Source organism: Dipodomys merriami, unplaced genomic scaffold (assembly GCF_024711535.1).
Source record: "Dipodomys merriami isolate MVZ:Mamm:240054 unplaced genomic scaffold, mDipMer1.0.p SCAF_104, whole genome shotgun sequence".
In the NCBI taxonomy this organism is placed as follows: domain Eukaryota; kingdom Metazoa; phylum Chordata; class Mammalia; order Rodentia; family Heteromyidae; genus Dipodomys; species Dipodomys merriami.
Window position 1 is genome coordinate 3,078,222 of NW_027202316.1, and position 15,858 is coordinate 3,094,079.

At 34.8% G+C, this 15,858-nt stretch overlaps 1 protein-coding gene across 10 annotated transcripts in view; it reads right to left on the bottom strand.

Annotated features, from left to right (window-relative positions):
• Nucleotides 1–15,858, bottom strand: part of Sugct (succinyl-CoA:glutarate-CoA transferase) — a 602,475-nt gene that overhangs the window by 499,453 nt on the left and 87,164 nt on the right. For all 10 annotated transcript variants that reach the window (XM_069998316.1, XM_069998332.1, XM_069998322.1 and 7 more), the window contains exon 8: nucleotides 3,915–4,058. In XM_069998316.1, the coding sequence (XP_069854417.1) occupies nucleotides 3,915–4,058 (144 nt within the window). The remainder of the gene's footprint in view (nucleotides 1–3,914; nucleotides 4,059–15,858) is intronic.

The window sequence follows — 15,858 nt, forward strand, 5'->3', positions numbered from 1 at the left end:
CAAGTGTGGACTTTTGTCCATTCCCTCATCAAAATTTCTTATTGGGTAATATCTATAATAACAGATGTAAATTAATATCTCATTGTGGTTTTGAGAATACAAAACAAATACAAAATAGCTGCTCCTAATTTCTTGAACTCTTTTCCTCTTTCCTTACTCTACTGTCTAACTTACTTGGTCACAGACTATTAAGCCTCTGTATCTTTCTGTTTTCTGCCTATATTTAAGCATAATTTCAGTTGTTAGCCTCCTTGGATATACAACTTTCCTCACAGAGATGGTATACTTATAAACTATTGTTGTAATTCTTCCGGAGCGGTCTTATCAATTAGATACTATAAGCACAGTACCTAATCCTCACATTACTTTACAGTATACAAAATATTTTAATTTTAATTTCTTTTAAAGTAAGAAGGAAAGTAAATGTAATTATAATGAATTATATAATAATTATTCTCATCTTTAAAACCATACAAAATAATTTTTATTGATTTCATAAATGAAAGAATCCACAATGAAAAAATGCCTACGGCCCATAGAAATCATAATGACTTCTAAATTATCTAAGAGAATCTAATCCTAAATTCTCCCCCATTCACAATGTCTACTCAGCATACAAGACACTATGTTGAAAATGAACTTTATAACTTGTGGAGGGAAGCAGGGAGTTGGGGAGGTGGGAAGGGAAAGGATGGTAGGGGAAAAACACAGGAGGAGGTAACAATGCTTGATAGGAAATGTACTCATTACCTTACTCATGTAACTGTAATCCCTCTGTACAGTATCCTTACAATAAAAAAAAAATGTCCACTCGGGCTTCCATAGGTAAATTCCAGACCAGAAGTGACTGAATAGTCATTTCAAACACTGATTTAGAGTGATGGTTATATAACACACTAAACTTTTAAAAAATCAAGTTGTCACCTACATAGTACAAAGTTTCTATGTAATATATTCCTCAATAAAGTCACTTTTATTTTAATAAGATAATTAGCTATTCATGGGAGAATTTCATTGTGGCATTCCCAACAATGTAAATAATACACTCCAGCCTTCTCCCATCATTCTCCTTTATCAATAAAATTATTTTCTAAAAGGATATAAGTAAAAAGAAAAAGCAGAAACAAAGGTGTATCTAAAGACACAGAAAGATGAATTTCAAATACCTATATTTGTTTTGAGATTTGGAACTTTTTTGACAAAAATATGCTAAAACAATATGAGTTAATAGTTTGTTCTACCCTAATAGGCTCATGTACATTTATAACAATATGCAAGTGTGGCAAAAGAACAGTGCCATCAGAAATGACAAAAGTCTCTATATGTGAAAATAATTATGGTGTTAACAAATGAACTTATTGTCGTATAATTAAGGGATCCTGGGTACAATTAAGAACAGGAAGGATACTGGAACTTCCCAAAGATATTTTTGTAAGCCACAACAGAAGAGTAAGAGCAACAGAATAATTGGAACCACGTCCAAACCCACTTCCTTGTTATTTACCAATAGCATCTGAGAACAGTGTTTAGATGCTGACATTAGACAATCTTGGATGAACAGCTTTAAATCATATTAAGACTAGAAGAAAATCAAAAGAATTTTATGACAAGGGTTAAAAGTTTATAGCCTTGAAACTACAAAAAGAAAATGGTGCCCACTACAAACCACATCCCGGCAATTCTTATGTCTCCACAATGAACAACTTAAAATGGTTTTGTTGTGGTCAATGCAATCATCTCTCAGCTAATAATTAGCTACTATTGAAATCAAGTATAATTTGTCTATTGTACACTAGATTGCTTTTAAGAACAGTACAAAATTTCATTTTTAGTAACTGACATTGAATGTAATAATCATTCATTATCCTATACAATCCAATCAAAACAAATAGAAAAGCCTGTTTTTACCACTGCATGAAATCTCAGTCTTTTTCCAGGCAGCTGAAATTAAGTGCAAGTGTAACATACTTAATGCAGGTAAACATTTATATTTTTAAAAACTGGTTTCCTATTATGCTACTTTGAAAAGTTTCTAAAAGTAGCATCTCTTGTTTATGTATAGCAGATTTTCATCATTTTTATTGGATTTTGGATCTAGAATGTATAGATGTTATCTTAAAGTGAAAGACAAAGTTAACTATGGTATCCCTACTATGAAATTATATGATAATCAAATAATTGTGGCAATATGCAATTTTGGTGTGATGGGGAGGGTGGTCCTGGGACTTGAACTCCTGGGTGCTGTCCTGAGCATTTTTGCTTGAAGCTAGCACTCTACTACCTGAGCCACAACTTCACTTCTTGGTAACTAGAGATAAAAGTCTTATGGTCTTTCCTGCCCAGGCTAACTTTGAACTGTAGTCCTCAGTTCTCAGACCCCTGAATAGCTAGGATTACAGGCATGAGTCACTGGTGCCTGCCTTGGATTTGTAACTTTTATCCAGTGTCTCAACCTACCTCAGGGTTTTCACAGCTATAAAATTAGGAAAGGAAAGTACACACATACAGCAACTTCCCATATCTAGCATCTGTGATTCTCCCTGAAGGAGCAAGATCACTCCTTTGAGGAGAGATCTTTGATCTTTCTATTATACCACTAAAATTATATGACTCAAAGAGGCTGTTAAAAAAAACTCATACATAGTATTTCACCTTCAGCCATTCTGATGCTTTTTGAAAATTTCTATACACCTCCTTAATTTTGCCTAAGAGAAAAAAAACAATCTCCAAAGCAGTGTTCCAAGTATACTATTTTCCCATGTATGCCATTTAAGTCTGAAATTCCCAACTGAGGTCTCTATGTCTAGAAAGTAATTTTTCCCACAGTAAAATGTCTCCTTGCACAAATTAGGTATTTTCTTTTTTCTATCCTTGAAAAATTATCTATTCAGAATCAACTTCCACATATGGTACAGCATCTGGTTCAGATCCAGTTTATTTTTTTACAAAAAGGAGGCAAAATGTCATGTTGAAAGTGACTTAACCCTTTTAATCCACTAGCTTAGTATTTACTACAATATAAATGAGAACTATCTAAACTAGGACTTCTTCATCTGGAGTCATAGAATTGTGAGAGTTAATTGAGTAGACACACACACACACACACACACACACACACACACATATACATATATTGTGTGTATTTTTATTTCCATCAATCTCTAACTAAAATTCAGCATTTTCTTCAGTTATGCATGTAGACAACAAAACTTCAAATTATTTTTAGCAGTATCTCTGATTTGATCACCAACAAATATTAAACATCTTTTCATATATTTGTTATTGAAGATTTCTTAAAATATCATTTATGTTCAGAATAATAGTATTAGACTCCTTTTTATATCTAGTGATTAACATGTGAATAAACATTGAATACATATGTGATAACACAGAAATGATTTTACTTTGGGATCCTAATTTCTCCATTTTATAAATTTAAAAGAATCATTCCAAGGTAAACACCACCAGACTACCAAGAGAGTCCCTGGCACACATGAATACATGCACACACACAGAGGTGAAGACACTCAGGTAAAAAGAAGTTACAGAGCTGGACGTTTGTGGCTTACAATTATAATCCAGGCTACTCAGGAGGGTGAGATCTGAGGATCAAGGTTCAAAGACAGCCTGGGAAGACAAAGCAATAAGATTCATCTCTGATTAACCAGCCTTGAATGGAAAAAATAAAATAAAAGAGTTTGAGATCCTGAGTTCACTTGAATACCAAAAAAATTAAAAAGGAGGAGGAGGAAGAAGAGCAAGAGAAGGAGGAGCAAGAGGAGGAGCAGGAGGAGGAAGAGAAAGAAGTGGAGGAGGAGGAAGAAGAATTGAAGGAAGAGGAGGCAGAGGAGGAGGATTTAATCTAAGAAGGTATCACCCAAACAAATGTTTTTACATGATCATCTCAAATGTACCTGAGAAGATAGCAGATTACAATCGATGAACAGTCCTCTTCCAGTTCTGTATCTCTGTATCAGTCCGGCCATGATGGCTCCGTAAGCATACAGGCCAGTAGCCAGATCAGTCATAGCCACTCCTGGACGAACTGGATCTCCATCCTGATATGAAGATTGGATTGGGAAAAGCAGAGAATATTAAACATTAAACCACCATATGATTTCTCAAATATTCTGAGATTACATGAAAATTACATAAAAATTATATATGCAGGTATATGCACAAATTAACACAATAAATTATGGACATATCTGTTGGTGATGAGAATATATTTATTTTTATTGTTACTGTCAAGGAGATATAAAAAGGGGTTACAGTGACATAAGCCAAGTAATAAGTATATTTCTTTTTTAACAGTGTCATCCCATTCCTCACTTTCCCACAGCTATTCCTTCCAATACCTCCTCCACAATTAGTATATTTCATTGTCAGCGTTGTGTAGTGAGTTCAACCTTTGTCTCACTTACAAACAAGTCAAAAGGTACAGAAAGCAAGATAGCTGCTGTGAATAAACACCACATATATTCTGTTTGTATCACCAATTTCTCTCCTAAGTTTCTACTAACCAAGTTAAAACAAACCAAATGAAATAAAGATTTAAAAAACAAAACAACTAAATTCCTTGTCAGTGTATTTCATTGTCTTCAAACCCAAAAAAATTAAATTTGAACAAATTGAGTCAATTTGTTAGGGAAGAAAATAAAGCAGTACTTTTCTCTCATAAGTTGACTCTCTGAAAAAAAAATAGAAACCACAAAAATAACAAACATACATACATACATAGATACCTGATATATGTAGATATAACTATTATATAGATATACCTATATATGTATGTAAAATAAGATATAAAATGGAATTTTATGAATATATCTAGAACAACAACATTTTATCATTTGCAAATAAATATATGGGCCATTTATATATATACACAATCAAACTGACTAAAGTATAGTATATACAAAGGAAGATTTTCACCCCTCTGAACAATTAACAGACAGCTTATGAAGGAATAAGGAGGCTTATTAACAGTATGAATACTAGAAAGCTAAGACATGTCATGGCTCAGGGGTAGGACTTTAGGGGACAGAGGCAGATGAATGGAGAAAGGGATGGTGAGCAAATACAGGTATAATATTCAATGTACACATGTGAAAATGGAACTAGGAAACTATTGAGGTTGGGATAGATGGGAGGGAGAAAGAATGATGGAAGGGGTAACACTGAGCATGATACATTCATAAACTGACATGATGAATTAAACCTCTTTATACAACTATTTTAAGATAATAAAATAATTTTTAAAGAAAGCACAAAATCTAGTTTAATTTCCTTATAGATATGCTAATGGTTGGCAAATATCCTATTGGCATTTTCTTTAAGAGGAATGCATAACTGTCTATAAAAGCTTTTGGCATGAAAATTCTTATTTAAGAGTACTAGGATAAGCCTAAAACCTATAGGTAGAGGAAGAGATATGCATGGCATGAACCATGTATGTAACAATCCAGGTTGGAAATGGAGTTATTAGAATCAATAATATAATGGAGTAATGGAGTCAATAATGCTGTGTTGTAATAGACAACTCAAGTCTTTCATGAAGGATATTATCTACTAGTCTGGGTTTGACAGTGTTGTCTATCATAAAAGGGAAAATCCAGTAACCTTTCTCAACGTTCAGAACCACTCTTTGTTTTACATGTCCTTATTATTGCTTATATTCTTAAAATTGTAAATAAAGTTTAACACTGGATAACAACTCCAATTCACACTAATCTGATTTGACAATCTAATCTTTGTTTTACATATAAAGCTATTAGAAGAGGGCTTGACACCCAAGAAGTCTTCTGTACAAACCAGCAGTCAGTGTATCTGACATTTTCTACATTTTGCTACTTTAAATTTTGTTAAGGCTTTCATTGCACAAACTATCTAAAAAGCTCACACTTCATATTTCATCTGGTTGACACATTCATTCATTCATGCCCTTATTTGGTAATTCTAGCTGCTGTTGAATCATTTTTAGAAATGAGTTTCCTTTCCTGCAACCTATGTGTAGACCGTGTTAGTTCTCTTACAAGAGTACTAAATGATGTTTTAAAATATATATGTTAGACTGTACAAGAGCCAAAAGTTTTCCCCTGCTTTACAATGCAATTTCCACGTATATATTGTCAGGAAACCTGGGATTATCTGGCAGCCTTCATTTTTGTCAAAATTTTATAGAAATTGAATTAGTAAACTTAAAGTTCAGTTTTTCATTGGGATTGAAGGTGACTGTATTAAGAGAGACAATTTCAAACTTAAGTTTATAATAGCTCTACTCTCACTACAAAATAAATATAATTATATTTTATCCTCTAGAGTTCTCATACCATAAGAATAACAAGATGATAAACCCTTTACATTGTATTTTAAATTTCCTAAAAGTAAAGATTATGCCTAACACTCTTTTTTCTTTTTTTATAATATATATTTTTATTGAAAAGATACAATTACAGTTACATGAGTAAGGTAATGAGTACATTTCCTATCGAGCATTGTTACCCCCTCCTTTATTTTTCCCCTACCATCCCTTCCCTCCACACTTCCCCAACTCCTCCCTCCCCAGCCCAAAGTTGTAAAGTTCTTTTTCAACATAGTGTCTTGTACATCTCATTGTTATAGTGGGTCAACCTGTATCCTTATTTCAGCATCTTGTTATTTCCCTTCCCCTCCCCAAATTAGAAAAATGTATATACAAGTTGAAGGACACCGGAATCAAATACAGTGAAAACAGGGGGTATACCATATCACATAGTACATTATAAGTACATTCAAAACAACAGCAAGAAAGAAAAAAACTCTCGTGTCCTTATCTTGGGGTTCATTTCGCTTAGCATTGTCTTACACAATCATAAACAAGGCCATACTAAAGCTACCAGCACAACTATGTTTATTGCAGCATTATTCACCACAGCTAAGATATGGAACCAACCCAGATGTTCTTCAGTAGATGAATGGATCAAGAAAATGTTTTATATATATATACACAATGGAATTCTATGCCTCCATCAGAAAGAATGACACTATCCCATTTGTTAAGAAATGGAAAGACTTGGAAAAATCATAGTAAGTGAAGTAAGCCAGGCCCAAAGAAACATAGGTCCCATGGTTTCCCGTATCTGCAATAACTAATATATGTCCAGGACAAGCAGCAGAGGTCAAAAGCTATGTACATATGAATATATGCCTAACATTCTGAAGCATCATCACATTATTCAAAATTTTAACATGAGATGTGTGGATATTAAGTAAACATTAATAACAATAATTAAATAAATTACAAATATTGATATCATGTCACTCATGTATTAGAGACAACATTGTCCATGGGTTAAATGATTATTTGTGCCAAACAACTGAAAGAGGCCTAATAGCAGACTTTAGATTCAGAAATACAAATAGGTTGGAAAAAAAAATATAGAAAAGATATATAATTCAAACAGCAGCTATAAGAAAGCTAAAGTGAGCCGGGCGCTGGTGGCTCACACCTGTAATCCTAGCTACTCAGGAGGCTGAGATCTGAGGATCGCGGTTCAAAGCCAGCCCGCGCAGGAGAGACCGTGAGACTCCTATCTCCAATAAACCACCAAAAAATCAGAAGTGGTGCTGTAGCTCAAGTGGTAGAGCGCTCGCCTTGAGCTGAAGAACTGAGGGACAGCGCCCAGGCCCAGAGTTCAAGCCCCATGACCGACAAAAAAAAAAAAAAGAAAGAAAGAAAGCTAAAGTGGCCCAATTAGTACTGGATTTTATAATTGCTAGAGAAAAAGGTTTTTTGTTTGTTTGGTTGGGGTTTTTTTGGCAGTCATAGGGCTTGAATTCTGGGCTTGGGCACTAGCCCTGAGCTCTTCAGCTCAAGGCAAGAGCTCTACTGCTTGAGCCACAGCACCGCTTCGGCACCGCTTCCGGTTTTCTAGTGGTTTATTGTAGATAAGAGTCTCACGGGCTTTTCCTTGCCTGGACTGGCTTTGAACCATGATCCTCAGATCTCAGCCTCCTGAGTAGCTAGGATTACAGGCGTGAGCCACCGGCACCCCGGTGAGAAAAGAGATTTTTTTTTAATCAAAAAGGCTCAAGGTATTATAAACACATAAAAGTTATAAGCATATATGTTACCTGACAGAAATGACAAAATTTGAAAAGGAAAAAAAAAGCTTTGAAAGAAGAAATAAATAACCCAAGAAAAAATAATATTAAGAATGATAATAGGAAACTTCAGTAGGAAAGTATAAATAGTAGATGAAACAAGTAAATAGAAGATAAATAATAAGATATTTGAATGACACTATAAGCCAAATGTATCCATAACTCAGTGACAACTCAACTAGTAACAACAAAAATAGTTAATCTTCTTGAGGGAGTATGAGGCATACTCTAGGAATTCTCTTTTAAAATAAATTTGAAAAAAGTTGCCGGGCACCAGTCCTTCACATCTGTAATCTTAGCTACTTGCGAAGCTGAGATCTGAAGATCAGAGTTCAAAGCCAACCTGGGAAGGAAAAGTCAGTGGGACTTTTTCTTATCCTTAAAAGGCCAAAAGAAGAGCTGTGTCTTGGGTGGGAAAGCACTAGCCTTGAGCAAAAAAAGCTCAGAGACAGTGCCTGGGCCCAGAGTTCAAACCCCATTTCAAGCCCCATTACCAGTAGAAAAGAAAAGAAAACAAATTTAAAAGAAGTTAATTCATAATCCAGAATGTAGCTCACTTGTAGAGTTTTTACCTTGCATCCATAATTTCCTAGTTAGATCACCAGCACCAAAAAAAGGAAGAAGGAAGAAAGAAGAGGTGGAGGAAAAGAAGAAGGAGGAAAAGGAGGAGAAGGAAGAGGAGGAAGAGGAGAAAATGGATGAGGAAGATGGAGGTAAAAGGGAGAACAACAAGGAAGAAGAAAGAAAAAAAGAATTGAATTCATACAAGATACATTTGCAAATCACAATGAGATAAAATTAGTGACAAAGTACCTTTGGAAAACTCAAAACTATGTAACAGCAACACAGTCCCAAAATATTAGTAAGTAGCAGCAGAAATAACACAGGAAATGAGAAAATATTTTTATATTAATGAAAATAAAAGTACAAGAATTTGTAACTTACAGAATGCAACTAAAGCACTGTTTGTAGGACATTTATATGTCTGCATTTAAAAAGAAGAAAGATCTCAGATCAGTAGCCTACCTTTATTCCATCTTAAGAGTAAACTAAAACTGAAGCAAGAGAGAGGAAGAAAATAATACAGATTTGAGTAAAAATTTTTAAAAAGTAAAAAGAATAGAAAACCAATACAGAAAATCTTTCTTAGGTCAGTTCTCTGGAAAGACAAATTTGGTAAAAAAAAATTTAGCTTAACTTTCAAAAAAAAGAGTTAAATAACTGAAATCAGAAATAAAAGAAAGAATATCACTACTGTAGTGACATTTCAGAATTAAAAAGGAGGGTATGGGCATAATAAAATGGGCATAATAAAATACTTTTTTCCCAGATTCACTGGAGACAGAGGTAGTAGGATATTGGTCTGAAGCCAGCCTGGCTAAAAGCATAAAACTTCATAGAAAAATAAACTAGGGCTGGGAAGGTGGATCAGTGGTAGAGTGCTTGCCTTGCATACATGAGGCCCTGGGTTCAATTCCTCAGTACCACATAAGCAGAAAAAACTGGAAGTGGTGCTGTGGCTCAAGTGGTAGAGTGCTAGCCTTGAGCTGAAGAGCTGAGGGACAGCACCCTGGCCCTGAGTTCAAGCCCCATGACCAACAAAACAAAACAAAACAAAAGAAAAAAGAAACTAAAAGGTAAAGGACAAGGATGTGACTAAAATAGTAGAGTATTTGCCTAGCAAGTGAGGTCCTGAGTCAATTGCCAGTACTTATTTAAAAAAATTATATGGAATACTATTAAGAACTGCATGCCAAACAAATTGGAAAAATGAAATTATAAATTCCTTTAGAAAAGCTTATAATCCTAGCTGAGATCTGAAGATCATGTTTCAAATCCACCAGAGTAGGAAAATCAATAAAATGTTTATAATGAACCATCGAAACTCCAAAAGTAGAGCTGTTGCTCAAGTGGTAGAGTATTAGCCTTGAGGAAAAAGTTCAGAGACAGTGTTCAGGCCCTGAGTTCAACTCCCAAGACCAGTGGGCATATGTGCGTGCGTATGCACGCATGCATGCGCACACACACATACACACACATCCTAAAAACATAAAGTAATGGAACTAACGACTATATAGAAAAAATGAATATACAAACCTTAACTAGAAAGATTGAATTTATGATTATAAATCTTCCACAAGAGCCATGTGCAAGTGGCTCATACCTGCAATCCTAGCTGCTCAGAAGGCTGAGATCTGAGAATCATGGTTTAAAGCCAGACTTGACAAGAAAGTCTATGAGACTCTTATTTTCCAATTAACTACTAAAAATCTGGAAGTCAAGCTGTGGAAAAGGCTCAGGGACAATGTCCAGGCCCTGAATTCAAGCCCCAGGACTGGCACAAAAAAAAAAACAAGATAGGTTTGGTGGTGGTGGTGGTGATGGTGGTGGTGGTGGTGGTGGTGTTTGTTTTTGCTTTGGAGGTTTTATTGAAAGGGAGGGTAAAGAGGAGGAACAGAAAAGGAGGGAGGAAGGGTGAATGAATATAATCATGCTATTCAGTATACACTTTGTGGAAAATAACCTATATAACTTGTGGGCAGGAACAGGATGGGGAAACTGGAGGAAAGTAAAGAAAGGGGTGACATTAAAAAAAAAAGGAAGAAAGAAATGTATTAATTGCCTGACTTATGAAATGGCAGCCTCTTTGAATAACACTTTAATGATAACAATGAAATTGATTTTCAATGATGCACAGAATAAAACGGAACCCTCTCCTCACAGTAAGTACAAAAATTAACTCTCAGCCAAGCACCGGTAGCTCACACCTATAATCCTAACTACTCAGGAGGCTGAGATTGGAAGATCACAGTTCAAAGCCAGCTCAGGCAGGGAAGTCCATGAGACTTATCTCCAATTAAACACCAGAAAACCAGAAGTGGCACTGTGGCTCAAGTGAGATGAAGAGCTGAAGGACAGCACCCAGGCACAGAGTTCCTCCCCACAACCAACCAGAAAAAATAAATAAATAACTATCAAGCTATTAAATCCCCCAACAACAAATCCTCAAAGAAACAACTGCCCAATAAGTAAGTGGGCTATAGACTTGAATAGAAACTTCTCTGAAGAGGAAATAAGAATGGTCAATGGACACATGAAGAAATGCTCAACCTCTCTAGCCATAAAAGAAATGCAAATCAAAACAACATTGAGATTCCACCTCACCCAGTTAGAATGGCTAGAATCGAGAAATTTAATAACAACAGATGCTGGAGGGGATGTGGCCAAAAGGGAACCCTACTGCATTGTTGGTGGGAGTGTAAACTTGTTCAACCACTCTGAAAAGTAGTATGGAGGTTCCTCAAAAGACTCCACATAGAGCTCCCCTATGACCCAACAATCCCACTTGTGGCCATTTACCTAAATATGGAACCAACCTAAATGCCCCTCAGTAGTTGAATGGATAGAGAAAATGTGTGTGTGTGTGTGTGTGTGTGTGTGTAATTCTATGCCTCCATCAGAAAGAATGACACTACCCCATTTGTTAGGAAATGGAAAGACTTGGAAAAAATTATATTACGTGAAGTAATCCAGGCCCAAAGAAACATAGGTCCCATGGTTTCCCTTATTTGCAATAACTAGTATATGTCTAGGACAAACAGAAAAGGTCAATAGCTATGTACATATGACCATATAAGATAATGTTAAGCGAAATGAACCACAAGATAGGGATACAAGTGGTTTTTTCTTGCTTGCTATTGTTTTTAACATATTTATAATGTACTGTGTGAATTTTTTGTTTCTTTTATATGTTCTTCCCCCATGGTATAACCCCTGTCTTCACTGTATTTGATTCCCATGCCCTGCATCTTGTATATACATTTTTCTAATTTGGGGAGGGGAAGGGAAATAACAAAATGCTGAACTAAGGATACAGGTTGACCCACTGTAACAATGAGATGTACAAGATACTATGTTGAAAAAGAACTTTACAACTTGGGGGTGGGGGGAAGAATCAGGGAGGTGATGAGGGAAGGGGTGGTAGGGGAAAAAACAAAAGAAGAGGTAACAATGTTTGATAGGAAATGTACTCATTACCTTACTCATGTAACTGTAACCCTTCTGTACAGTATTTTTACAATAAAAAATATATTAAAATATTTTTAAAAGTTAGGGGGCATAGCTCAGTGGTAGACCATTTGCCTAGCACTGTAAGTACTCAGTTCAATCTCGAGCACCCAAAAAAAAAAACTGAGTTCTACTTGCATGTTGTTTGTGAGAATGTAAGTTCATACAGTAATTATTAAAGAAAAATTAATATTTTGTTTTAAATTTTAATTTTTTATGTTTATAATTTTTAAAGAAAAACTGGAAGTTCTTCACAAAACTAAAAATATAATTATCATATGACCAAGCAAACCCAATTTGGGGTATCAATCTAAAGATGACATCTATTCAGCAAAGGGTTATCTGCATGTCCATCTTCACTGCAATACTATTCACAATGGCCAAACTATAGAATCAACATAAGTGCCCATCAGTAAATTAATGGATAAAGAAAACATGATGCATATACATAATAAAATCAGATTCAGCCTTTAGAAGAAAACTGGGTCTTTTGCAACAACATGGACAGAATTAGAGAGCATTACAATAGGTGGAATAGCACTTGTTCACATACAATTAAACTCAGAAATAACCAGTGATTACCTAGGCTAGAGGTTGGGGAGTGGCAGCATAGGGATAATGGCCATAGGTACTATGGCCATGGGATACCAGAGGGTACTCAGTTAGTAAGAAGGAAGATACTTCTTTTTGAGTTCTATAACACAGCATAATGGATAATAAATATTATACATTTCAAAACTGCCAAGAAATTAAATTTCAAATGTTCTCCAACAAAATAATGTTGAATATTTCAGGCAATGAATATATTAGCTGGCTTTAATTATTCCACATTGCATAAGCAAATTGTAACATCACTTTGTACCTCATACACATATACAATTATAAACTGCCAGTTTACAATTTAAAAATAAAGTTCACACTGAAGAATAGACCAAAACAGAAAAGCTAGAATTATAAAACAGAAGAAAACAGAAGAATAAATCTTTAAGATCTCAGATTTAGCAATGGTTTCCTAGAGCTATGATACCACACTATGAAAATCCATCATAAATAAATCCCTGTCATTATTGTCAGAATGCCAGAGGAAAAAGGAAATAAAAACATGTTAGCATTTATTATGCAGGAAGCCCCACAGAGAACCACATTGTCACTATGAAGTAGCTATTTCAGTGCAGTAAGACAGAATCTGAGAAGAGATGGGCTAAATGCAAACATGACATTTTGGTCCATATATGAAGCTCCAGTGGTGCCTTGTGCTGTGTTAATAAAACAAGGACTCCCTTCTCCTTAAATCTAGAATAAATGGGGTGTTCATGTCACCTTATACAAACTAGCACAGGGATTCATCACTCCGAATTCTTAATAAAAAATACCTTTGTGGGGAAAAAAAACTTCTAGGGATGAAATTAAACTTGTTCAACAAATGTCCTAGCATCTCACCACAATTTATTGGAAGAAGTAAATTTAAACTGATACATAAACTGTTAGAAATCAAGAAATATTTTTACTTTACAAAATTATAATTCTTAGAACTCACAGTGCTGTTTTTATTTTTTATAGTTATTCAGACTGCATTTTATTTGTTTTGGGTCCGGTCATGGGGCCTGAAGTCTGGGCCTGGGCGCTGTCCCTCAGCTCTTCAGCTCAAGGCTAGCGCTCTACCACTTGAGCCACAGCGCCACTTCCGGCTTTTTCTTTTTGCTTATGTGGTGCTGAGGAATCGAACCCAGGGCCTCAGGCATGCAAGGCAAGCTCTACCACTGAGCCAACTTCCCAGCCCCTCAGACTGCATTTTAAATGTATTTAGATCTTTCAATTCATGTAAATCCTTTGTAAAGGATAGTTGTCATCATCAGAGATATGTCTCTAATCAACGAAGACTGCAAGGGAAGACACTCTAGTTAAGACTTTAGACATATCAATGGGAGGAGACACACTAAACACAAATATTGAGTCTTCTAATTATTCACTTTCCATACTAATTCATAGATCCTTTTATTATCTCCGCTCAGTATGATGCTTTACTACATTCTCTCATTCATGTTCTCAAAAACTAACCAAAAAATAAAACCATCTGAATGGTAATGAAAAACTAGTGAGATCTAAATGAACTTAGTTAATGGATTTCTCCATTTTGTGAAATGTTAACATTAGAAGGAACTGAGTCAAAGATATAAAAACTATAAGATTTTTACAAGTTTTTATTTTTGTAATTAAAAAGTTAAAAATAAAAGCTGAAATATTTCTTTGAAAATTAAAATATAATTTTCATGAGGCAGGGATTATTAGTTTTATTTTAGCAACACATATAATCTACGGAAAAAAGGGGGAAAAGTATATAATTACTTGTAAAGATGTTGTTCTTTGTCTTTCCCTTTACATCAAAATATCTGAAATCACAAACTTAAAAAAAAATAAATATTATTTCCCATACACAATTTGAGACTATTTAACATTTTCATTAATATCTACTATAATTGTTATAATAATGAAGTTCAGAATTTGCTAAATGGAATAGAATAGAAAAAGAAAGGAAGAAAGAAAAGTTGTTTTTCTAAATTATTATTTAAACTCCTGTTTTTTAAAAAATGATATAAGAAGTTGCAAATAATCCTGGCATATGTTCAAAACAAGGAATCTTTTAAGTTATGTTATTCAATATAATTAATTCATAAAAATTTAAAACTTTTTTCCTTTAAAGTAGTTGACTTAATTTCCATTTTTAATAAAAGTATCTGTGTCTATATCATATTTTAGTTTTTTACTCAGTCATTCATTAAATTAACATAATCTACAGAAATTTTTGTTTTTATGTTAAGGACAATATTTTTTCTCTTTTGCTATTGTATTGTAAAGACAGAGGGGTTACAGTTACACGAGTAAGGCAATGCGTACATTGCTTGCAGATCATTGGTTTTTGTTTGTTTGTTTTTTGTTTTTTGTTTTTTTTGTCGGTTGTGGGGCCTGAACTCGGCCTGTGTGCTGTCCTGTCCATCAGCTCTTCAGCTCAAGGCTTGAGCCACAGCGCCACTTCCTTGCAGATCACTGTTACCCCTTCCCTTCCTTGTTGTACCACTATCCTTTCCCTCTTCCATCTTCCCTCCTCCTCATCCTCCATCCTCCCCTCCCCCAAAGCTGTAAAGTTCATTTCCAATATACTGTCCTGTGGGTATCCTTGTTGCAATAGGTCATCCTGTGTCCTTGTTTCAGTGTTTTGTTATTCCCCTTCCCCTCCCCAGATTAGACATATGTATATACAAGATGCAGGGTACCAAAATCAAGTACAGTGACAACAGGGGATATGTCTTAGGGGAAAGAACATACAAAGGAAACAAAAACAATAAAATAAAATCACATCGTACATTTAAAACAATAACAATAAAGACAAATCTCTTGTGTCCATATCTTGCAGTTCATTTCACTTAGCATCATCTTATATGGTCACATGTACCTGGCTTTGAGCTTTGCAGCTCATCTGATAAGATTATCCTATATATATACTAATTATTGCAAATAAGGGAAACCAAGGGTCCATAAATTTTTAATTTCAAATTTTAAATTTTTAATGAATGGTTTTCAGATATTCTTCCACCATTTAACTGTATAACCTTTGGAAAATTCTTAGCCTTCCTTTGGGTTTTTTCC